Consider the following 24,774-nt stretch of genomic DNA (forward strand, 5'->3'; position numbering starts at 1 on the left):
TCGTGATATGTACTGTAGATCTACTACTTACGTCAGGACTACAGTTGGCGACACCGAGGCATTCCCGATGGTAATCGGACTCCACCAGGGGTCGGCTCTTAGCCCTTACATCTTCGCCTTGATTATGGACGACATCTATTGTGCGACACCAGACAATGTACCTTGGTGTATGCTTTTCGCTGACGACATTGTCCCAGTTGCTGAAACAAAATCTGAGTTGAATAGTAGACTGGCTACCTGGAAGACTGCTTTGGAAGAAAAAGGTTTAAGGATCAATATTGAAAAGACAGAGTATTTATGTTCAAACTTCAATGGGAACCAAAACGATGAAGATGTAGAAGTATGCATAGAAGGACACGTTCTTCTCTCAAAGGATTGTTTCAAGTACTTAGGGTCTATGATACATAAAGATGGGGGTGTAGATGATGACGTTACACCGTATAAAGGCGGGATGGCTAAAGTGGAGGGCCGCTACTGGAGTTTGTGTGACAAGAAGTGCCTCTAAAACTTAAGGGAAAATTTTATAGAATGGCAATAAGACCAGCGTTGTTGTATGGATCAGAATGTTGGGCAACCAAGAGGATCACGTAAGGAGGATAGAGGCCGCAGAAATGAGAATGCTTCGATGGACATGTGGTAGGACTCTGTGGGATATGACGACAAACTCTGCTATTAGGATGTCCTTGGGGGTGGTGTCTGTTTCCGAAAAATTGAGGGAGGGAAGACTACGGTGGTTTGGGCATGTCCTTAGGCGACTACCGTCGGATGCGGTCAGGAGGGTAGAGTCGATTACAGTGACGGTGCCAGAAAGAAAGGACGACCAAGGCGGAAGTGGGAAGACTGCTTGAGATCTGATTTGATGGATTTAGGCCTTACCGAAGACATGACCTATGTAGGAAATTATGGAGGCTTGTGACTAAGGTAGTCGAGTAGTGTGGGTCACATCTATAGGGTGTATCATCTCTGTCTTCTTTTAATGCATTTGTAGTAATTTCCATGACTTTACTTCTTATTCTTTTATGTTATTGGTATTTATGAAAGATTAGAACTGAGCTTGCTATCGTTGACTTTTGTGTATCATTCTCGTCATGTTTCCTCTGTTAAATTTAGCTGGGTCTTATATTTCTGTCTATATGCAAGATTCTTTCGCATGGATTATTTTGCAGGGATTACTCCCATTACAGAAGCACATATGATATTAATGACTGCATATGAATACTGTTTAGCTATGTATTTATGTAATTATTTATACATGCATTGCATTTTATCTATATTTTTTATTTTCTGACTGCCGGAGGTCTACCACGGAAGCTATTCTCAACCTGGCGTTAGGGGCAGCCTACTACCCTACCTCCCCTTACCCCATACATATGGAATTGGGTTTTGTTGTTGTTGTTGTTAATGGATATGAACATATGACGCAGACAGTGATGCCCAATCATTGTCTCTATCTATAAGTTTCAAAACAGTTTCACATGCCCTAACACATGTGCTAAAGATGCACTTTAAGTTTGAGCAAGCGACCCGAGAACATTATTTGATCCCTCTACAGAAACTAAGTTCAATTGAGTAATACTGTTGAACTTTGTTGTTAAATGATTGACCACGAAATCAGTAATTCAATCATTTAATTTATATGCAGAAAACTAACAAAAATCAAAGATGTTCTCATATAGTATGATGACCAAATTCTAACAAAGTAAAGTTGAGGAACCAACTTTCAATTTTCATTGGTAAAGGTTCATAATTAGATCAAAGAACTAGCAATCCTGTTAGCCATATATTCACACCAAAAATCTAAATGAAGTTTTCACTTAAAAGGATACCTGAAACAAGGACGGATCTATGTAAACGTAGTAGCACACGAATGCATAACTGGTAAACCCTTGATTTTTTAATCTATTTCAATCCTTATGTATCGAGTCAGCATCGACTTTTCACCTTCCCCATCTGCCTAATCAAAGGAATCTCTTTATGAGAGCTTATCCAATATTTACACAGAGAACTGAAGGTCCAGATAATGTTTAACATAAACTTGAATAAATATATCTAAAGATGTCTCAAAGCAAGCAGCAACTAATGGCCAATAAGAACTTTGAAACATGATCAACGAATTATTAGACTTTATGGGGCCACAATAATGGTTCAGACTTCTTTAAAATGGTGCAGCAGAGGCATGGACCATGTACTTTATGTGATATGCCTGCTGCTGCTTTAAAGAAAAACAAAGAGGACGTAGAATGTGTTGAATATCGAATCTCATACTGTTTTCCGTTGATGCTCGGGCCCAACATGGGCCTTTGACAGCAACTTATAGCTTTAGATAGTACTTAGCCAAAGGTCCTACTATGTTGAAACAGTAAACTACCAAATGCTATTGCAAAATATGTTACATTACATCCCAACAAGACAATCTCAGCAACCACTAATTCAACAACCACGGTTTCAAGTTATGTTATTCAGGTTCTTCATTGTTCTTGAAGTACCTATGCCCGGAAGCCATGACCGATGCATATCCTACACGGGTCCAAGTACATGGAAATATTGGACAAAAGTCGAAGATACTTCAAGTCTATCACTCACAGTCACACCAGAGTCCAAGTAGCTTAGGTTTAAAGGAAATCCAAGAGATTCATAAAATTAAAAAAAAAAGGTTGGAAATAATTAATCAGTCGGGAAGCAAAAATTGTGTCAACCAAAAGTTGGTGGACTTTACTGGGTTACTTACTACAAAGAAAGGAACCAGAAATACAATAGCACAAATATTTAGCATGAGGCATACTTTTCTCACTTGGTGCTTATAAGCACAGGTGAACAAATCCAATGCTTCACAGGACGTCCAAAAAAATGTACATTGATCAAATCAAGAAGACACTCACCCGTTGTATAAGATTGCATTACCTCAAGATCCAAAACAATAGCCATTATTTTGCAAAACAAAGCCTTGGGGAGAATATATATTTAAGCAGTAGTAGCAACTTCTCTGGTTTCTTAGTGGCTGCCTTTAATGGCTTCCCATCAGTTTTGATTTCTGGATTTTCAATTCCTTGTATATCTGTTATTCTCAACTTAGTCAGTTCCTGAAAAATGACAACAATCAAGAAGTATTAAGAAGTCGGGTAAAACAAACTAAAATTGTTTAGATACATGGTCCTTGACAAACCTGGCGATGTCCTTTGGTTCGGCGGTAATTCTTTCGTCTCTTTTTCTTAAAAATAATCACCTTAGCATCTAATGCCTGACAGGAAGAAATAAAGAATATATATAAATTTAGGGGCACGACCTAATGACTCAATAATGAAAAACAACACGCACATAATATCAGGGTTATTGATTTTAGCATGTCTTCATTTACTGTTTACTGTTTATAAAGACAAATGACCCACGGAGAAGAATGAAATTGTGGAAAATTGGTCCAATTTCTTCACTTGTCAACTCCAATTGCTTAAAACGGAGAAGATATCTTTCTCGGAATAAGGGTAGAATGCTTTTTTTTGGCAATTTAGGTAATACTATGTCATTAAAAATGCAATATGCAATTAAGAGAGAAAAAAAGATCAGAATGAAGTTTACGTGCTCCTCGACAACAGCATGTACAGCTGCATCTGGGAGTATAGGCCTTCCAATAATTGTTTGTGTAGGTGATCCCAGAAAGAACCTGTTCAATGTCAGCTGCAATGTACAGCCATAGAAACATAAGGGTTCAATTAAATATGGGGGGAAAAAGGAGCAAAAACATGGATAAGTGCACTTAGTTTTTCACAAAATGTATGGAAAAGAATCAAATTATCATAGGCTAATAAAGTTCAGGGAAAACTGAATGCTGACAAGAGAGGTACAGAGGCAGAGAAAACTACCGATAGTTAATTGAAACAGTGCTTTTGTACAATAATCAGTCAAAGATCTCATAAGAATAATTTCTTGCCAACCTCTCATTCTGTACCATAAGAAAAAATATTCATTCAAAACACTTAACATAAACATGACAATAAGGAATACTTACAAATTTCACTCGATGTCATTGATTCATTTCTACAAACATCACCCTATCGGTATCTCTCTAACCCACTTTAAGATTTCTCTGATATGACCCTTCCAAACTTATGAGATAAACTGAATTGGTTTAGGGAGAAAAATAACAGTAATCAGCAGAAGCATGACTACAAACATGTAGAAAGAACCTGGAAAACAAGTCGAAGAGAAGTTGGAACTCAAGAAAACGTAGGGTTATATAAAACCTCTAGTTACCAACTTTTCCTCCAGGCATTTAAGCCTAATAAAATCCTAGGATTAGTATTAAAGTTTTCTATTAAGCCATGGTTGGACAAGATAGAGGTGGAGGAAGAGAATTGGCTGCAATATGACATGCAATTGAAGAATTGTCCTGTGCAGTTTATGCTTTGCTGTGACAGTAACAAATGGGAACCCATATGGAAATTCTGGAAGCTGACCACAACCATTTTGACATAACAGATAAATTTGATTTCTGTGAGGAAGAATACTGGACCATCAAAATGTGTGATACAAGGTGGAGAGGTCGGTGCATGACCTTGAATTAAACGAGGGTAAAATTAATATTGAAGTAGATTTATATGGGAGGATGAAAGCCGAAGTGCAAGCATATGATCTATTAAATCCTATTTATGATGAGTATCCAGAAGAAAGAAAACAAATGGATGTAGTTAGGGAGAAAAACAGCAGTAAATCAGCAGACGTATGACTGAAAAGTGGTGAAAGAAGCTGGATCCTAGAAAACATAGGAATATATAAAACCTCTAGCATCTTTATATTAGTTCAAAGGGTCGTAAAGCTTACAAGTTACAACTTATATAACTAGACTTTTTTTCAAAACTTTCTTGCAAATAAAGTTTTATTCCTAGCCCTAGATTTAAACACTAAAGATAAATATAAACTATCATCCATAATAAATCTGATAATTGATAAATATTACTGAAATAAAAAATAAAGAAAGAAAAATCATGCGCCATAAACATTAAGACAACGCAGGTTCTATTAAAAATGCTAGCAGCATTGCCATTTAAAGGGGAAAAAATTAATATGCGACACTAACTATTGATAATTCCTTTATATGCAAGAAACTAAAGCGAAGCAAAAGCCAAAACTCAGAAACCATCATTAGGTAATAAATAATCCCAGAATTCATCCAACAAATTGGCTGCATGATGCGAAAGATTGTCTTCCACAAAATACTTGCTCGTAATTGAAATAGTCACTATATATTTTTGAATAAGCAGAGTGTAGAAACCGCAAATTACCTTGTCATTGACTTCGCAGAATTTCAACCTCTCCGTGAAAATGGAATCCCCATTGCTCACCTTAAACTGATGCGACCCAATCTTTTTTTTTCCGTAAAAAAGAAGACGGTTGAATTAATAACAGTCCAAATTTTCGATTCTTAAAACCAAAAAAAATAAAATGAATACCTGAACCACTGCGAAAACTGGCTCATAGTCTTTGAATACCCTATCGGACCGCTGGAGCGGGCCCACTACTTTGTATCCAATAGCCGCGGCCTCAGCTTCCTTCTCTTCAGGCGAGTAATCTCTATCCAAATCCACCGACACCTCGTCGTTCTCAGCTTCTCCGTCGCTGCTCTCTTCCATTTCCACTTCTTCCTCGCTGTTTTCGCTTCTGCTGGACGAGAAGTGACGAAAGTGAGACCAGGCAGTAAACCATGTGGGTTCCAAATTGGAAGTTGTTTTTACCGGATTTGGCTTTGGGGATAGGATTTCAAGGGTGGAGAGTGGCGGTGGATTTCTTAGAGAAATGAGAGCCGTCGCTTGGCGGACAAATGATCGGAGGCACCGTCGATGAGCCATTGAAAAATTGGCGCTGCTTCTTTTTTTTAAGTTCAGACGATGGCACTAGGGTTTAACACTTTAGGTAGACGAAAACAGGGTTTAGAAGTAAACTACGTGTATAGTACTTCAACTATCATTTTATTTTGTTTTGATCATTTAATTATTTTTTATTTTAAAATCATATCTAATATTACGTTTTGATTTCATTTTAGTCACTCGTTTTAAAAAAATTAATAGTTATGCTTATATTACCATAATAATGTCACGTCATCAATGATTTTTTTTAAATGATACGTCAATAATTCTGTTAATTTTTTAATGGCAGGTGATCAAAACGTTACGTTAGATATACTTTTGAGAGAAAAATAATTGAGTGATCAAGATGAAATATAAGTGATAATTAGAGTACTAAATATGTAGTTTATCTTTGTTATTTCTGTCTTTGTAATTACTTTTAGAAAGTTTAAATATAGTAAAAGTTCCTATACTTTCATAATTTAAAATTCAATCTATATATATATACTCTTTTTGAAATTGGAACTCAATACTATTTTTTATTTAAAAAATTTGATATGTCTCCTTATTTATATTAAATTTTGAAGCTTGATACTTTTTTGGACTCGTTGAACAATTTCACAAGTAAAAGAAAGTATTATTCTCCATGAAGATTTTAGGTTAAACAACTGTGTATGTGTGTTCATTATCAATTAGTTAAATTTTTTTTGAACAAATATTATCTTATAATCACTTTATATTAATAAAAAAATTATAAAAAGATAAAATGACCCTTTCAATCTTCTACATTATAAATTTTTACTCTAAACCATAATTTGTCTTAAGTCTAATTATATCTTCTTAAAACTCACCCTAAGTTTAAATTTTGAAAGAACAATTCATACATATTGAGATGAGTCACGATCTATTAGTTTCAAATTAAATTGTCATCTCTAATCTCTATGGGTATATCTCAACCATTATCTTCACCAATGCAACCTACTTTCTACCTCCATTTTATTCCTTGAGGGCGACGTTGTATGGGAGATGCAAGTCTGATGCTCTTTTATGTCGCATAGGATCAATTGATTCTTTATCCTAGTCATCGGTATTGTCGTGATCATTAGTTTCTATTGTTCTTTCACTTAAAAAATGAGATGATAAAGTTATGAGTATCACCGTTTAATCATTAATCAATTATTGTTTGGACATCATTGATCATTACATATGGATTTAACAATAAAATTTCATTATTTGAAAATAGGTCATGTAAAAAGTCGGACGAATTTTTATAAATTAGTGAAAAAAGCCAACATAAAACATTATTTGTTTAGTGGTTCAAAGTTTTTTTTTAAAATGATGAAATGAAATTAAATGAATTGATTGAAATGCACACATTTATTGAATTAAATCTTGTTTTAGCTTCATCACATTGAAAACTTAAGTGGAAATGTTCTTATTTTTCTTCTGTTTTCTTGTACTTATTAATTTTCTAAGTGAGTGTTATTCTTTTAGAATAGAAGAAGGTGAAATTTGGGATAAAAGGGCCTAAACGAGTAGTATATTGTAACATTGTAGGTTGAATTTTAGAATTATGAACAAATTAAAATAAAATATAACAATTAAGGCCTGAATTTATTACTATATCAAATTTATTAATTATCATCATCTCATTGAACTTTTAACAGAAAATGTCCACTTGTAACTTCGTTAACTCAATTGATTATTTTGTAATTTTGCATAGTTTGGAGACGGTAAAAGAAGCACCTAGAGTCTGGAGACTATCTGGGTAGTTGCCCTTTACTATTTCCCCGTGGCATTTCAGTTCATTTCGATCAAACTTTTCATTTCATCGTTCTTTCTTATGATCCCTGCAAATAAACTTAATTTCTTCAACAGGTCTCATACGAAAAAGTAATGGCGGGCTGGTTCGGATCGCAATCCTCTACGGTTGCAACCATGGTTGTCACCGGCACACCGTCCACAGATCTCGCCTTGACTAATCTTGCTTATTGCTCGCCTTCCGATCTTCAAGCTTCGCTGCCCCTGGCTCCAAACTCTTCCTCGTTAACATCGGCGATGCCTTCGTTCTTTCTGTATCATATCCTTTTTTGATCCTTTTTTTGCTTTACTTGCAGTTTAACTTCATTTTTACACGATTCCTTGTCGAGTTGTTCCTGATTTATTGACTGACTAGCATAATTTATGCATCTTTTTGTTATTTATTTGTTACTATGCACATTTCATGGACTCATGGAATGTAAATTCATAAAGTAGTCAATGCTATTGTGACTGATCATTTAAGAGATGTAAATTTGTTAATTGTTTCAGTTTATTAGACTCTGTTTTCTAATAAATTGTTCCCCTTATTACTACAAAAACCGAATATCCATATCTTGTAAGCTTATTTTAGTTTTAGATGTTTTTGTTCTTTGTATTTTAACAACGATTATTTTCCTTGTTTTTTTTTTTTTGGTTTTAACCTTTGGCTTATCCTTAACTTATGAATACTCCTCATGAAAGCATACGCAATGGATATATTTCCCTAAATGCTATCCATCGTCGGCTTGCAAAAGTTTCTAATGGTGACAATGTATCAGTTAGCAGGTTAGTAAACTTAGCTTTGAAAATTTGATGTACAAACACATTTCTTGTCACTAACTGTTTCTCCCCCCAACATGTAGATTTATTCCTCCTCAAAATTTAACCTCGCAATGCTTAGGGTTGAGTTGGAATTTGTGAAGAAGGGTACTAAAAATGAGCAGGTAGATATTAATGTAGTATATGATATATTGTTGTCTTAGATGATATTAGATTGCTTTGATGGACGGCAGTAGGGTTAAATGCTGTTATTATTTTTGTGGTTGATGCTGTTCTTCTGGCCAACCAACTTAGAAAGAGGTTTATCAATCAGGTAAGGCGATGTGCCATTTGCCTGTTGTAAATGCTTGCTCTAATTTTATAGTTTTTTTGCTGGCTATTTTTGGCTTGGATTGGCTAAATTTTATTCTTTTCCTTAATTCTATGTTTAGAACAAAGGGATCGTTTGAGATTTTTTCCAAATACTATGTCAGGTTTTTTTTTTGTCTTATATATATCATTCATACTTTGGAAAATATTTTCTTGATGACATTACCCATCTTAATTTGGTCATATGTCATGTAAAAGGCTGTTTGCTTCCTCTTTCCTCATGCATGCAAAACGTGTACAATAAATTTCTTCCTGTCTATGTTGAAAAATTGAATGATTTGTGTTGAAGTCATGGAATACTGGTTTCTTTTTTGCAGGTTTTGACTGTGGGGCAAAAGGTTACTTTGAGTATCATGGTAATAACTATATTTTCACAATCAGTGAAGCTCAGCTGGAGGGGCAAGAAACATCTGGTGCTCCTGAAAGGGGGATGGTTCTGGTGATACCCACTTTATCTTTGATGCTCAAAATTCAAGTGGGATAAAGGTTATAATTAATTTGCTATTAGTTGTTTTTTTTTAATAGCATATTTGACCTGTGGACGTCACTGTCATTCATAGAGATAGATTACATGTCAAAAAATTTAATTTGTTTTTATGCTCAACTCTTTATTTTCTTTATTGGCTCACTGGATTATGTTTTGCGATGCAGGTTGTCAATCAACGTGAAGCTGCTAGTAGTAATATCTTTAGGCACAAAGAATTTAATCTACAATCACTTGGTATTGGTGGCTTAGGTGAAGAGTTTGCTGATATATTTCGAAGTGCTTTTGCCTCTCGTGTCTTTCCTCCGCATGTGACTAACAAGTAAGATAACTTATTCTTCTAAGCATATTGTTTAATATTATATCAATATCTGTTATTTTTTCTGACGGGAATGCTTGAGGTTCCAGGTTGGGGATTAAGCAGTTAAAGGCATGCTACTTTATGGACCTCCTGGTACTGGCAAAACTCTCATGGCTCGTCAAATTGGAAAGATGTTGAATGGAAAGGAACCTAAGGTTTGGAGTTTGTCGCCATATTAGTTAACATGATTATCATTTGAGCCTGGCATTCTTTGATCATAATTTGATTATTCATGGGTCAGATGGAATGAAACTGATGTATTTTTCTATGCTTCATCTCAGCGAATATGGCCTGAATTACTTGTAATAGTTTGCCTGTAGATGATAAGAGAAGTTTTTGAATATATGTATCCCATGCTTGTCTAGTGTCAATAGATTTTGGATTGCTGTTTAAGGTCACAATGTCGATTAAACTTTTAGCTGGCATGCGAAACGTGTGTCCTCGGCATGCTTGTTTTTGTCATCATGTAGTTTCTGCCATCTCATGCTTCTTCTGTTGCTGTTTTTTTCATGAGCGTGTAAACTTCCGTTCAGAAAAGTCTGCTTATAGTGTTTTCTTGCCTGTTTTGGCTGCTTACTTAACTTCATGTTTCAGAGATGCTGCATTTGACTTCACCTGATTACCTATATTGTTTTGCCTATATGGGGACTGTTACATAATACTGTAATTGAATAATGCAATATTTCCTTGCTGTATCTACTTAGATTGTTAATGGGCCTGAAGTCCTGAGCAAATTTGTTGGTGAAACTGAAAAGAATGTTGAGACCTATTCGCAGATGCTGAAAATGACCAAAGGACTCGGTAAGATATTTGTGCTAGCTAGTTTTTAATTTTTCGGGTTACACTTTTAATTCTATAGTGAAAATTATGTCCTTTGACTTATCAGGCGATGACAGTGATTTGCATGTCATAATTTTTGATGAGATTGATGCTATTTGTAAGGTACAAGACTGCTTTATATACATCTAAGCATCCCCTAGCCAGTAGTACTTTTACTTAATTTTACGTGATGTTTCTAATTTCCTTCATAACTTTCCGTATGCAGTGCTCTTTAAAATATTGAAACAGTGGATGGTAAAATTGTGGCAAAGAGTTGGATATTGTTTAAGTCCTACAATCATTCTTTGATGTAGATCAAGTATGCTTGCACATTTTATGTATGTATTAGATGCTAATAAAACCAGGGTAATCTTCATAAAAAAAAATTTTTCAAGTTAAAGATCAGCTTATTCTTGATACACGAAGGAATATGTGATGGCCTAGTCACATATTATACCCTTTGGCTGTGTTCCAAACCGTTGAAAGATTCAATGTTATTGGTATCCAGACAATTGACGTAAGGCTTTATTCGTATGTTGAACTTTCTTCATGTTATAATTTGCGACTTTGTTTTGATTTTGCAGTCAAGAGGCTCAACTAGAGATGGTACTGGAGTTCATGACAGCATTGTGAACCAGCTGTTTACCAAGGTCACTCACTAGTTCTGACAATACCCATGTCTTAACGATCAGTACTGTTTATCTCATGCAGTTCTTTGGTTCTTGCGGCAACATGTCTTAATGGTATGATTATTTTAACTAAGGGTTCATTTACTTTTCAGATAGAAGGGTGGAGTCTCTAAACAATGTTTGCTTATTGGAATGACCAACAGAAAGGATTTACTTGATGAGGCCCTTTTGAGGTTGTTACTCCTCCCTCATTACTCCCTCTGTCTCTTTCTCATGCGCACATACATACACCAAGCAAACCGATTGATCTGCCTACTTCTTTGTGACATTAGATCACCTCTGCATTAAGAAGCTTGGAAACCATTAACAGAACCAAAATTTTGATGCATTTATTGTTGTGGATTGTGGACATTAAATCCCAAAGATGTATTAGAGTTACGGCAAATCTTGGTTTTATGGAGAACTTGATGGCCTATGATTAAGAGTTGTACTCAGGATCTGGAATAAACTTGTAATAAGCTGTCGCAAGTTGCACTAATAACATTTTATTGTATTTGCGAGTTTTTGTGGCTTTTCAGTTTGTGATGATTGATTTCTATTACTGTATGAAATGTCTTGATCTTAATTACATATTTGAACTCTTTTCTCTGTAGGCCAGGGCGTTTGGAGGTTCAGTGAGATAAGTCTTCCAGATGAAAACGGTCGTTTCAGATTCTTCAGATCACACAAACAAGATGAAAGAGAACTCTTTTCTTGCCCCTGATGTTAGCCTTCAAGAACTTGGTATGTTTATTAGTAATATATGATTCTGGGATGCACGTTCTTCACTGCTTTGAAATCGTTATCAATTAAAGTAGAAGTTAATTTCATTTATTCCACTCCTCGTTTCAGATTCTTCAGATCCACACAAACAAGATGAAAGAGAACTCTTTTCTTGCCCCTGATGTTAGCCTTCAAGAACTTGGTATGTTTATTAGTAATATATGATTCTGGGATGCACGTTCTTCACTGCTTTGAAATCGTTATCAATTAAAAGTAGAAGTTAATTTCATTTATTCCACTCTCCATCCTCTTTGAAAGATACATGGGCTAACAGATGTCGATGATGTGTTAAATTTACCTTTTCCTTTTATTTAGTTTTGTTCTCAATATATTGTGTCATTGTGAGATATTCTTCTGGGTCCTCTGAATGATTAAATTTGGTAGTAAAAATTTTGTCATTAATATCTTCTTAATTTACCTGTCTTTGCAATTTCTTTTTCTAAAGCATATGCACATTGTGTTGACAATGATCTTGAGCTGTATCCAGCATTTGGGAAGGCCTTACAAGTTTCTGGTACTTTTTGTGTTCCTGCTCGTACAAAGAATTATAGTGGAGCAGGGCTATGTTTTAAAAGGCGCGAGGCGCTCCAAGGCGATTAGCTACCCGAGAGCCTCAATTTTTGAGGCGCTTTGAGGCGAGGGATTCACGTACGCGAGGTGCTTTTTTTGAGTTCCACATAACCTTTCCCCCTCTCTTGGATTCCAGAAATAATTGTATTGACACCATGATCCCCGTCACCCCTACTCGGCCCTACAGACTGCCACTGGATCAAAACATCATCCGTTTCAGTTTGTAACTCACCATTCTGCCCCCCAATAGACTTCTCATTCCCAACCCACTTAACAGGCCCAGTATGGTTGGATTTCCTAATTGAAGTAGGTGCAACACCATAGTCAACCGAACGTGCACAATCATCCGAGAAGTTTGTATTTCTCGATTCCAGACCCACGTGCTTCCCACTTATTTTTGTCCTATTATCACTGCCAACTGGCAGCCCACTAACTTCTAACATACTTGTTTTAACATTGCGCCCATCTTCTTGATCAGCCTTATCGCCCACCCCATGCTTAAACTCCTTTCTCTCCCATCAATACAAACCCCCGACACAATCTGCTGCCCTGGAACTCCACCTAATACTGTCTCCTCAGAACATAAATTTGTCATGGTACGTGAATCTCTAAAAGCATCACCTCGTCATCCGACGACTGAATCACCGCCTCATGTACTCGCCGCCGCCTTGGTGGTCGGAGGCTTTCTTCTAAACGCCTCGCCTAGCGCCTCAGGCGCGCTTTTTAAAACACTGGAGCAGAGCTTGAAGGTGTTGTGAAAAGTGCAGTGTCTTTTGCTTTGAATAGACAAGTATGGATGATCTTACCAAGCCAGTGGATGAAGAGAACATTAAAGTTACAATGGAAGATTTTCTCAATGCACTCAGTGAAATTGTCCCTGCATTTGGAGCCTCAGCTGATGACCTTGAACAATACAGGTAATTTTTTTTTTGTTCAAATTAGTACAATCTTCAGTTCTTTGATTACAAGACGTGATTCCATCCTGCTTCGGTTCTCATCATTCTTATGTTCTAGTAGTAGGTTTAGAAGGCAATAGTCTTGGCACTGATTCTTCAATTCCTAAACTTTGTAGTTTTTAATATTTTTAGAACACTGCCTAAACAGAAATGCAAGCTGTGAGGATCACATGTAGTTTCCTAGGTTCTGTGTTCAGCCGTCTGTTAGGTATTTTGTTGCATCATAGTGTTCTATTTTCTTTTTCTTTTTTATAGAAAGTTGTTCTATTTTCTTAGTTGCTTTGATTAAAGATAATTGTTGTGTGGTTGGCTTTGGAAAATATGAATGTTTATCTTGAACCTTGAATTGGCTTTTTAAGGAATTGAAGTCTTTTTTTAGTTTTTCAGCAGAATATGCCTTATATCCTTTGTTTGAGTAGCTTTGCCTGAATTATTTCACATTTTTGACTTAATGGCATGGTGGATTGTGGTGATCGGCATAAGCATATTTATCAGAGAGCCATGCTACTGGTAGAGCAGGTCAAAGTAAGCAAAGGAAGTCCTCTTGTCACTTGTCTTCTAGAAGGGTCAAGTGGAAGGTAGGTAGCAGGAGTTTATTTTTTTTAAACATCTTTTAGCTTTAACTCTAACTGAATCTAAGTTGAATTGTACAGTGGCAAAACAGCCTTGGCAGCTACTGTTGGCATTGACAGTGATTTCCCATACATCAAGATAGTAAGCTTCTGACCTTTTGCGCATATGAATATATTGCAACCTTCTATTTGTTAATGTTATTGTTTTTTGTTATTTTAAAGGTTTCAGTACTCGAGAACTAAATGGATTGTTGATGGGGAGCGCAATACTAAATACTTCCACACTTGTGCTACGATTAGGAATAAAAGGAATGCTCTACTTGCTTTAAACTTCAAAGGGGAAACAGTGGAAGACCCAACGGCAATTAAGGCCATAGTTAAAGAGTATTTTTTTAAGATCTATAATGAACGAACTACTTTAGAGATTGATGGTTTGAATCTGGATTTTCCCAGAATTTTTTTGGAGCAGAAGCAATTCTTAGAACAGGAGTTTTCTGAGGAGGAAGTGTGGGAAGTGGTGAAATCTTGTGGCAGCAACAAAGCTCCGGGTCCTGATGGCTTTAATTTGGGATTTTTTAAGAGGTTTTGGCAGGTCCTAAAGGTAGATATTATGAAATTCTTTCATGATTTTTACTTGGGGAAGGAATGGGAACATGGTGTAAATCACACTTTCATCACTCTTATTCCTAAGATTTCTAACATTGGTGGACTGGACGATTTTAGACCTATAAGCCTTGTTGGTGGATTGTATAAGATACTCTCGAAATGTCTGTCAAGAAGACTTAGGAGCTGCATTTCAGATTTGATCAGTCCAAGTCAATTCGCTTTTATCCCTGGTCGGCAAATCCTGGACTGTTCTCTTATAGCAAATGAAGGGATTGACTTTTGGAGGAAGAATGGTTTAAAAGGGTGTGTTTTTAAGGCTGATTTCAAGAAGGCATATGATACTCTTGACTGGCCTATTTTGTTCAGAATAATGAAGGAAATGGGCTTTGGTTCTAGATGGATAGGTTGGATTTCGAAATGTGTCACTTCAGCGACTGTTTCAGTTTTGGTGAACGGAGTTCCAACTGAGGAAATTCCTATGGCGAGGGTCTTCGGCAGGGATGTTCCTTGTCTCCATTGTTGTTCATATAGTTGGGACTATTGAATCTATTAATAGCGAAGGCTGTTTCACGAGGCCTTTTTTCGGACTGGTCATTAGAAAAGAGGAGAGGAATTTTAATTTAACCCATTTGCAATTTGCTGACGACCTTATTATGTTCTGTGGGGCGTCGGAAAAACAGATCTTGAATGTAAAGAGGGTTCTTCGGTGTTTGAGATGATTTCTGGTCTCCAGCTGAATTTAAAGAAGTGTAAATTATTTGGAGTGAACTTAAAGGAAGAGGAAATTAAGGGTTTGCAGCTATGATTGGATGTTCAGTGGGCTCTTTTCCCTCAGAATATTTGGGGCTCCCTCTAGGTCCACATAGGAACTCCAACATTCTATGGGATCCAGTGGTTCAAAGCTTTAATAAGAGGTTGGCGGGCTGGAAAGGCTCCTCTCTGTCACTGGCAGGCAGGCTAGTTCTAATTAAATCAGTTCTATGCTCACTCCCTATTTACTTTTTGTCAATGTTCAAGGTTCCAGCATCAGTTTACAAGACTCTAAATTCTATCATGTCAAATTTTTTGTGGGAGGTGGTGATGGGAGAAAGAGGATACATTGGTAAGCTGGTCCGATGTTTGTAAACCAAAAATTGAAGGAGGATTGGGGGTTCCTAATTTAAAGGTGGTGAATAGGGCACTTTTGGAAAAGTGGGCTTGGAGGTTTGCTATTGAGGGAGGCGGTTTGGAGGGAAATGCTCTGCATCAAAATAAATTGGATCCTTCCTTGATGCAGTTTGACAGTAAAGTCTCTCCTAAACTATCCTGGATGTGAGAGATATGGTGAGAAACCTTATAATGCTGATTCGTTGGCTGTAGTATCAGAGGTAAATATAGCTTTATAATTGGCAATGGGAGGAACATTCGTTTTGGCAAGACAATTGGACAATGGATCATCCGTTGATGGTATTGTTCCCTAGAATATTTTCTATTGCAGTAAATAAAGAAGGAAGATTATCTCAGTTTGGGGAGTTCAGTTCAAGGGGTTGGATTTGGAACGTTCAGTTGAGGAGAGAGTTGAATGACTGGGAATTTGAGCAATGGGCAAATTTGATGGTTGTTATCTCTGATTTCTCTATTTCTGCTGATGCCACTGATGGATTGTTTTGGAAGGGGAATGGGGAAGGGGTTTTCACAGTGAAATCATGTGTCAACCTATCTTATTCGGGTTCTCCCGATTCAGAGGAAGCTAAATTTTGGAAGTCTAACGTGTGGAGGGGTCTGTTGCCTCCAAGAGTTGAGACTTTTCTTTGGCAAGTTATATTAAGAAGTTGGCGGTCAAGACCTCTGGTTAAGAGAGGTGTTCAGGGCATAATGATACTTTGTGTTCTTTCTGTAATCTTGAAGAAGAGTCTTCATCGCATTTATTTTTTTCATGTTCGTTTGTTTGGCCAATTTGGATGAAATTCTTGGGATATTGGAATTTTCAGTCGGTTTTTCATACAGATGCTAAAAGATTCCTATTGGCTTGGAATGACTTGAAGACCAACTCTCTTATCTGGCCATTTATTCCTGGAGCTGTTCTATGGACAATTTGGAAGACCAGGAATTTTATTGTGTTTGAAGGAGGGAAGCTTGATCGAGCAGAGATTTTCTTTCTTGCTAGGTGCAGGCTTGCTTCATGGTTTCTAGCTAAGGAAACTCATGTTACTATTTCCAAGGATGATATTATTGCTGACCCTCCATAGTGGATTCCTACTCATCCCATTCTTATCGGGTTTCAACCGTTTCCTTGGTCCCCTCCTCCAAAAGTTTTGTTAAACTTAATGTGGATGCGGCTACCTCGAGTGATTGGAAGAGGAGTGGCTTAGGTGGTATTTTGAAAGACATGTGTTTCAATTCTTGGTTCCTTCAAAGAGCCGGCTGGTCCGGGCCCCCAACTTTAATGGAATTGAAGGCTATCCTAAAGGGTTTAGATTTTTTTGAATCTATTCGTCATAGGGTTAAAGATAGATTATTGAGAGTGATAGTCAGGTGCAGTTGCTGGATTAAGGATGTGGTCTCTTGTCCTGTTGTTTATGTTCAAATAGTTAAAGACATTATTCAAAGCTTAGTGTTTTGAAGGTTTTATTAGGTGGGTTAGCAGGACAGCCAATATAGAGGCGGATGTCCTAGCTAAGGCGGGTATTGGGTGAATTATGCTCTGTTAAGGGCTGTTTCTTTTTGGTTTTATATCTCTTGAGGGAGATGGGTTGTATACTTTGTTATATTTGAGTTTATTGAATCCTAGGGCACTCCTTTCCCCCTTGTGTGGATTAAGGAACTATTTTCAAGTTCCGTTAACCACCAAGGGGGTTTTATTGAGGCCTTTTATTCCTATCAAAAAAAAAGGTTTCGGCTGAAACGATGATTGGCCTTCATGAGACTACAAAATGTGCTCACATTGTCAAGGTTTGTGGTGACAATATCTTGAAATCTGGATGATGTGAATACTTTTATCTGAGCAAATCACTGGTCTAAACTGGAACTTTGCTTTTGTGTGAGCACTTTTACATATGCAAGATATCTTGTTTTGCATTTGACATCACACATCACACTAGGATAACTTACATTAGAAAAAGTTGGAACATTCTGAATTTAGCATACTTTGGCAGGTATTTGAGGATGCATACAAGTCACCCTTGAGCATCATCATCCTTGATGACATAGAAAGGTAGGGGAAACGAGAAACTTACGCTACTAATTTAACTTGAAATGTGCATTGCTGAAAGAATATTTGCTTTAACTATTGTTGCAGGCTACTGAGTATGTTGCTACTGGGCCCCGTTTTTCAATTTAATTTCTCAGACATTGTTGGTCCTACTCAAACGTCTTCCTCCTAAGGTTCTCTTTGGTCCTTTCTATCTCTGTATTTTGTTATGATCAAATACTCCAAATAGTATTTGGAATATATAATTTTCTGTTTTAAAAAAAAACAATTGAACTATGTGAATATATCTGCTCTCTCCCTCGCAGTCCAATTAAGAAGTCCCATGCTGCTTACTAGTTAAACATTGTAAAAGATGCAATTTGACTCATATGTTAACCAAATCTGATTCCAAACAGTAAATTAAGAATTTCGTTTTAGTCTGAATTAAGTTATTGTTATTTAGATAAGTAAATGCTGCTTCTTTCTTTGCTGTTTTTCAGGGAAAAAACTTCTGGTGTTTGGGACAACTAGTGAGGTGGGCTTCTTAGATTCAGTTGGCCTTTGTGATGCTTTCTCTGTCACCTACCATATTCCTACATTGAAGACAGCTGATGTCACCTACCATATTCCTACATTGAAGACAGCTGATGCAAAGAAGGTAATATTGTTTGCCTCTTTTGTTCTTTAAGCCATCTAGGGGTACGATACTTTGTTTTGCTTGGCTTGTCGCATACATTTGCTTCGGTTAATGCTGACTCGTTTCTTATACCATGTCAATTGGTGAGTTTGAATGCATTTAATCTGCTTTTCTACCCCAGGTTTGGAACAACTGAACGTATTGTGGAAGAAGATGTCAATGCAGCTGCAGAAGCTCTGAATGATGTGAGTTTAACATAGCTACCTTCCTCGAACATTTATGGCATTTTTCTGATTGCATTATTTTTCCCCCTTGAGTGTTGTATCGGGTTTTACCTTTATTAAGCAGCATGATTTAACTTTAGTGAATCCCCTTGGTATCTGTTTAAACTGTCTGGCTCATTTTGATTCATTCATAGGCACATTGTTTCATTTATTCTTCTCTTCATGAATATTAGCATACATGTGAATGCCTGGTTGCATGTTTGAAGTCTTTGTGGAGTGGAATGAGTAAAGAGCTGAGGTAGGGCGACGATGTGAGTTCATGAATGTGCGGAATGATCTGTCAAGTTGTGATTATTTCTACAACTTTTAGCTTTAGATAAACGAATGCTTCCATTGGTGTTTTTAATGTGCATCAAACATCAATCCGAGCTGACTCTCATTCTTCCCTTACACATGGCTCAGACTGGGCTATGGGTTTGAGCTACAAAGCGTACTCGATAAAGCAACAAAGATTTGATATTATCATACTAACTGTTTGTTACCTGTTTTTAGATGCCTGTCAAGAAGCTTATATGTTGATTGAGATGGCAGCTCAAGGAGAGCAAGGTGGAGGAGCAGCGGCAATCTACTCCGGCAAGGAAAGATTAAGATTTCTCACTTTTACGATGCCTCCAGGATGTCGTCCGATTCTAATTCATGCATGTTGCTTGTTTCTACTTTTCGGTCATACGCTCATATTAGATCTTCACTAACCCCTTGGTTTCTCCATTCCTCTCCCGTCAGTTCCTATTCTTTTAATGATTTTTAGATTGTTTGCCATTTCAGCTCTTGATAAATTATCACCGACACTCGACATTATATATCCAATATATAATTCTAGAGGCTTATTAAATCTATCAGATATTAGATGATTCTAAACGTGTTTTTGTCCGTTAAATCTCAGTTATCACTTTTGTTTCATTTTAATCACTCAATTATTTTTCTTAAATTCATAAATAATATTTAATTTTAGTCACTTACTGTTAAAAATTATGATACTAATTTATCATTATAAATATTATCAGAACATCATTAAATATATAAAAAATTCAAGTTAATAATTATTTTAAATTTTTAATAGTAGAAAACCAAAATAAATAAAAGCATAACGGTAAATATAGTTTTATAAAAAAAATAGTTAAAAAAGCCAAATGAAACAAAAATAATATTTAGAATATTAAACGAATATTTAATCATATTTAAAATAAAATAACTAATAATCTGATATTAAATTCGTCAAGCAAAACAATGAACGATAGCAGGAATAATCATTCATTACCGTATAATTAAGCTACAATCAACCTAAACCGAAGTATTCAAGAAAATGTAGCAAAGAGAAGAATGAAAATTTAAACAGAAATGATATTAAACCTAATCATACTTTCTCTCCAAAAGTAAACTAAAAGGAAAACCCATGAAAACCCATCAGTATATCACCAATCGTCTCTAAAAGCCAACCCCAACCCAAATCCTCGACTCCTCTCTTGAAGCAGACCCTCACAACGCCACGAAAACATGCAACACCATGTACCCTTTGGCGAACAACGATTGGAACTCTCACTCTTTAACGAACGAGACCATGAAAAGCAAGATCCTTATAGCGCACAAGAGCAACCCGAGAAGGAATCGGTGGTCGTGTGGGGTGGAGCCGAGGAGCTTGGTGGCGGTCTCGATCCCGTGCGTGAAGGCGTACATTTCCTTCATGTAGAACATCATGAGTGCGCCGTTTGTTAAGGCGATCACCGAGTGGAGAAGACAGATCAACCTGAAAGCTGATGACGATGATGTCATTTTTGTGTGTGATTTATTTCTAAATTCGATCAGTGTGGAGTTGTAAGGGATTGATGAGTGGAATTAACTTCGAAATTTATGCTCATTTCAGCTTACGCCATTTGTCGGTTTCATTAGTACGAGTTTGAGAGTTGATTTTCTTTTATCTTCTCTGCTCATCCAATCTTTACGACATGTTAAGTTAGTTCATGGGGGTGTTCAAAAATATTTAACCTCAATTATTTGACTCGTTGGTTAAAAATCATCAGGTATTCATAATAAAAATATCCCATTTTTTGGATCGGTTATCCGGTTCGTTATTTTTTTAAGTTTTCGGGTTAGGCTCGGGTCACTAGATATCTTCTAACCGGATACCCATTGACTCGATATCTGATTTCTTATCTATATTTTTTTTATATTAAATTTTTATTTCTAATTCTCAAATTATTTATCATAATATTTTAAATTCCTAATTTTAAAACCATTTCACTGTAACATTGTAAATTATTAATTTTTTAATTATTTCACCATATCAATCTAAATTATTTATTTTAACTTTAAAATATTTAAAATTTAATTATATTTTTTAATTATACTTTTTAATAAGTTTTATCTTTTAATTATATAATTTAAATTTTATGAGTATATTAGTATTATAGACCTTTATGTTTTAGAATTTTAGAATTTTTCCATATAATTGTTTTTTTAATAATATATTTAAAGAAAAAAATATAAAAACCAGGTACCCATAACACGAAAAGAAAGGTACCCGAATTTTACGGGTTCTTGATTTACAGTGTTTTAAAATTCAAAAGAAAATAATACTCATCTTTAAATCATAGATGTTAAATTAGTGATAATTGCTATATTAACTCGAACATCGTTTATCCATTTTATATGATTTGAATCCTAACATTTATCTTGAAAATATAATAGATATCTATATAAAATAAATAAATAAAACTAGAACTACTGTTTAAAAGTACTTCACTTTTAATCTAATACTTTTTTTCATTATTCTAGAATTCCCAAATGCTAGAAAATTTTAAATTAAAAATAGCGAACACGTGAAAATTCAAAAAAAAAAAAAATCAAATAATACAATGCTGCTATCTCAATAAAACAACGAAAGAGGAGATCAAATTTCATATAATGCAAATAAATTATAGGATAAGAGAATCAGAGTTATTCAACAAACATTTCTGTTTGACATAAAAAAGAGTTTAAAATCACGAAAACTGAAGAGGAGAAATGTTGAGAGATGATATAAAATAAATATATCATCTTCATTTTACAACATATATTACTATGTTTGATGTTCTAGCAAATCCGAGCATGGTATGCAATGCGCATGACACAATCTCATCCCTAGGAACAACGGAAACATGTTTGCCACAAGATTCAGTCCAAGAACAGTTCAGGTATTCAATGAGGATTCTATCGTGTATTACCATATAGCCGAAGAAAATAATACCTGAACGACAAAGTTGAGCCTTCGCAGTCCAAGAACATATTCAATGTCCAATTTCTCTTCACTGCAATCTTATCCCTTACCGTCGAAAAACTAATTTGGTCTCTCGAAGTGAAAAGGTCGACTTCATTGAACCAAAGACGAGTGAAGAGGTTGCTAATAGGAACATGTTCCCTTATTATTACACATCCTTCAGGAACATCTGCAGAACCAGACATTAAAGCTAAACTAGACTCATCAAACGCAATAACATAAAAGCATCTCACAACGTAACGCTTGTGATAGAACATGGTGGGTCAAACCCTCCTTTCTATAAAAAATCGACCTGAAAATCGATGGAGGCGTTATCGTATTTGCCTGCAGCTTTATTTGCCTCAGCCTCGTCAAAAACATCAAAGCGTTTATAATGTCGAGAGATTGCAAATGTAGCATTTTTTTTCTCCACAAGAACCTGAAGGACTACTTCGAACAGTTAGAATAAACAAACATCGAGGCCGAATCATTTAACATCGCAGTATTCCGTGGGAGTGATCACAAAGTGTAACTTCAAAAAAATACTTAAGAATCTTATTTATTTGGAAGCTGGATAGAATTCCAAATTACCTCTCTAGAATTTGATATGGATCAACAAGAAGCTCGAGTTTCACATCAATCCATTAAGAAAAACGAGCATTCAGAAATAGCCTGTGTATTAGAAGCTTTGGGATCTGTTACAAGCATAACACAAGTCAAAGAGCATCGAGTTGATGCATTGTCTCAATATTTTTTTCTTGGTCCTGTTCTCAGAGTGAATCAAGCAATGCAGACAATATTCATCATAATCTACTAAAACTCGATTTCTCTAACTCAGATCTAAACCTGAAAGACAGTCATCTGTATTCTGAACATTTACCTTTCCGTTGCGCCTTCCATCAGCGTATGGAAGATTACAAACAACAACAATTCTCCATACTCCGATATTCTTGCTCTCATCCAAACCACCATTTGATTTCATATCAGCCTCTGTTTCTTCATTGACAAACATGTAAAAGCAGATAGTTTGCTTAATATTCGCTAATATTCTTTGGCTGTTGTATGATATCGAAAGCTCCTGAAAATGAATACTAAAAGTCCATCGACTCCAACACAGAAACTGAAGAAGAAGATAAAATATAATAGAGTTTCGGGTACCAAATATCGCTGATGCAACAACCACTCCATGACATTGCTCCATCTTGAGAAGATCATTGTCATCAATGTCGAATCCTGTCCCACGGCCAGGTTTGCTTCCTTTGACAAATCTGGCTAATTCATGATACACTCAATCAAAAGTACTAAGTCTAAATCAGAAAACTTGAATATAATACAAAAGATAACGAATAAAAGAGGTAAACTATACCCACATCGCACATTCATCGACTCTCTTATGAAATATGAATCATCCCGCTGCTTCAAAGTAGGATACCCACCAAAGTCCGAACCACCAAATTCGTTCTCTTTTTGTAAGCTTTCCTCATAAATATGTTAAATTTTTTAGTATAGGAGAAAATGATGGGACTTTTCGCATCAAAGCAACAGCTTCCTCCACAGGAAGGTTACAGGACAAGCTGCGTCGTAAACAGCGAGAAAATCAGAAACTATAGTTCAATTGAGGTGTAAACCTGAACTAGACATGTCAAAATACTAAATCTAAAACTAGAAAGAAACCATTCGAGGAGAAATTTACAAAACAAAGGAATGCTTACGACGTGGTCCTGTTCTTTTCTTGTCTGCTGGTGGAGGGGTTAAACTGAAGGCGTTGCATGGATGCCTTGGTGGAAGAGTGTAGCCGAGAAAATACGAAGGAGGAGTAGGAGGGAGCATTACTCCAACATCAGTTTCGTCAACACCATCACTGGCTAGTAAAGATGTCCAATTGTCTATTTTGACACTTTGTAGTTCGTTTATCAGGGGAAATCCGGAAATATTAAGAAGCAAGCTCTCATTTACCTTACGAATATAGTCACTTTCCCGGTATTCACCTGTATACAAGCCACAATCAATTCAAATTCACATATCATCTCGTCAGGCAACTAAAGCCGATAAGCAGCTAGAAGTCCAAAACTCAAAGAGCTAAGGATATACTATCCAAAACCAAAACAAAGAGAGGACCAAACTAAATTAGCATGCACTAGGATCTGACATGCATAAAAAACTAAATACTATACATACATAAAATCCAACATAAACAATGAATCAAAAGGCACATCCCAAGTCTGTAAAGGGAGAAAAGAAATTCAATGCGAGTTGAATGATTAACATTATTTCCCTCAACAGAAAGTAGGCAGGCAAAATATTCTCAGCTCAATTGAGCTCATGAGCAAGCATATGGATGCCTACTTCTTTATTCAAACACAAAAACCAGAGATGGACCAAGGGGGCGGCTGGGCAATCACCCTTAAAAATTTCAAATTCTTCTATAGTTTAGATATTTCCTTTGTATTTCTATTGATAATTTGTTTTGTCCCTTAAAATTTTATAAGTTCCTCATTGACACTAACCAAATGGAAACACTAAGTCCAAGTCTAAACAAGGTAAACATAGTATTTGGACCACTTCTTTCATCAAAATACCAGAGCAACCACCTTAAATATCACTAATTCACTACCCTTGATTTCTAAAAACCCACAAAGAACAATCTAATGATGAAGAGAAATAAAGGGAAAAAGAAACCAACCTTTGCCGACATATAAGACCCAAACAAAAAACACCAGCAGAGATTACACAAAGGAGCAACTTTCCAACCTTCTTGCGGCCAACAAACTTACAGATCCAATGAACAAATGTCTCCTTTTCCTTCAAAACTTTAGAAGGCATGGTTCTTACAGCTGAAGGCGCTTG

The 24,774-nt window shown here is 36.0% G+C and overlaps 1 protein-coding gene and 2 pseudogenes across 1 annotated transcript; 1 reads left to right on the forward strand and 2 right to left on the reverse strand.

The window, feature by feature from the left end:
• Positions 1 to 2,645: 2,645 nt before the first annotated feature.
• LOC120217665 (50S ribosomal protein L21, mitochondrial-like) lies at positions 2,646 to 5,918 on the reverse strand. Its single transcript, XM_039214736.1, has 5 exons — positions 5,445 to 5,918; positions 5,277 to 5,357; positions 3,574 to 3,672; positions 3,164 to 3,238; positions 2,646 to 3,080 (listed from the first exon to the last, which is right to left on the reverse strand). Exons 1-5 carry the CDS (start codon positions 5,838 to 5,840, stop codon positions 2,925 to 2,927), a joined length of 807 nt encoding a protein of 268 aa, XP_039070667.1. The 5' UTR covers positions 5,841 to 5,918; the 3' UTR covers positions 2,646 to 2,924.
• Positions 5,919 to 7,674: 1,756 nt separating this feature from the next.
• LOC120217379 lies at positions 7,675 to 18,462 on the forward strand (annotated as a pseudogene).
• Positions 18,463 to 22,205: 3,743 nt separating this feature from the next.
• LOC120217381 lies at positions 22,206 to 23,461 on the reverse strand (annotated as a pseudogene).
• Between the last annotated feature and the right edge of the window lie 1,313 nt (positions 23,462 to 24,774).

The sequence above is a fragment of the Hibiscus syriacus genome, unplaced genomic scaffold (genome assembly GCF_006381635.1).
Source record: "Hibiscus syriacus cultivar Baekdansim isolate YM2019G1 unplaced genomic scaffold, ASM638163v2 tig00110187_pilon, whole genome shotgun sequence".
Lineage (NCBI taxonomy): Eukaryota > Viridiplantae > Streptophyta > Magnoliopsida > Malvales > Malvaceae > Hibiscus > Hibiscus syriacus.

What these genes read in the sequence shown, in the direction of transcription:
- LOC120217665 (XM_039214736.1), bottom strand. Translation starts at nt 5,840, where the DNA reads ATGGCTCATCGACGGTGCCTCCGATCATTTGTCCGCCAAGCGACGGCT. An exon ending in CAGTTTTCGCAGTGGTTCAG is followed by an intron (nt 5,358 to 5,444) that starts GTATTCATTTTA and finishes GGAAAAAAAAAG; the next exon opens with ATTGGGTCGCATCAGTTTAA. An exon ending in GAACCAAAGGACATCGCCAG is followed by an intron (nt 3,081 to 3,163) that starts GTTTGTCAAGGA and finishes GTCATTTTTCAG; the next exon opens with GAACTGACTAAGTTGAGAAT.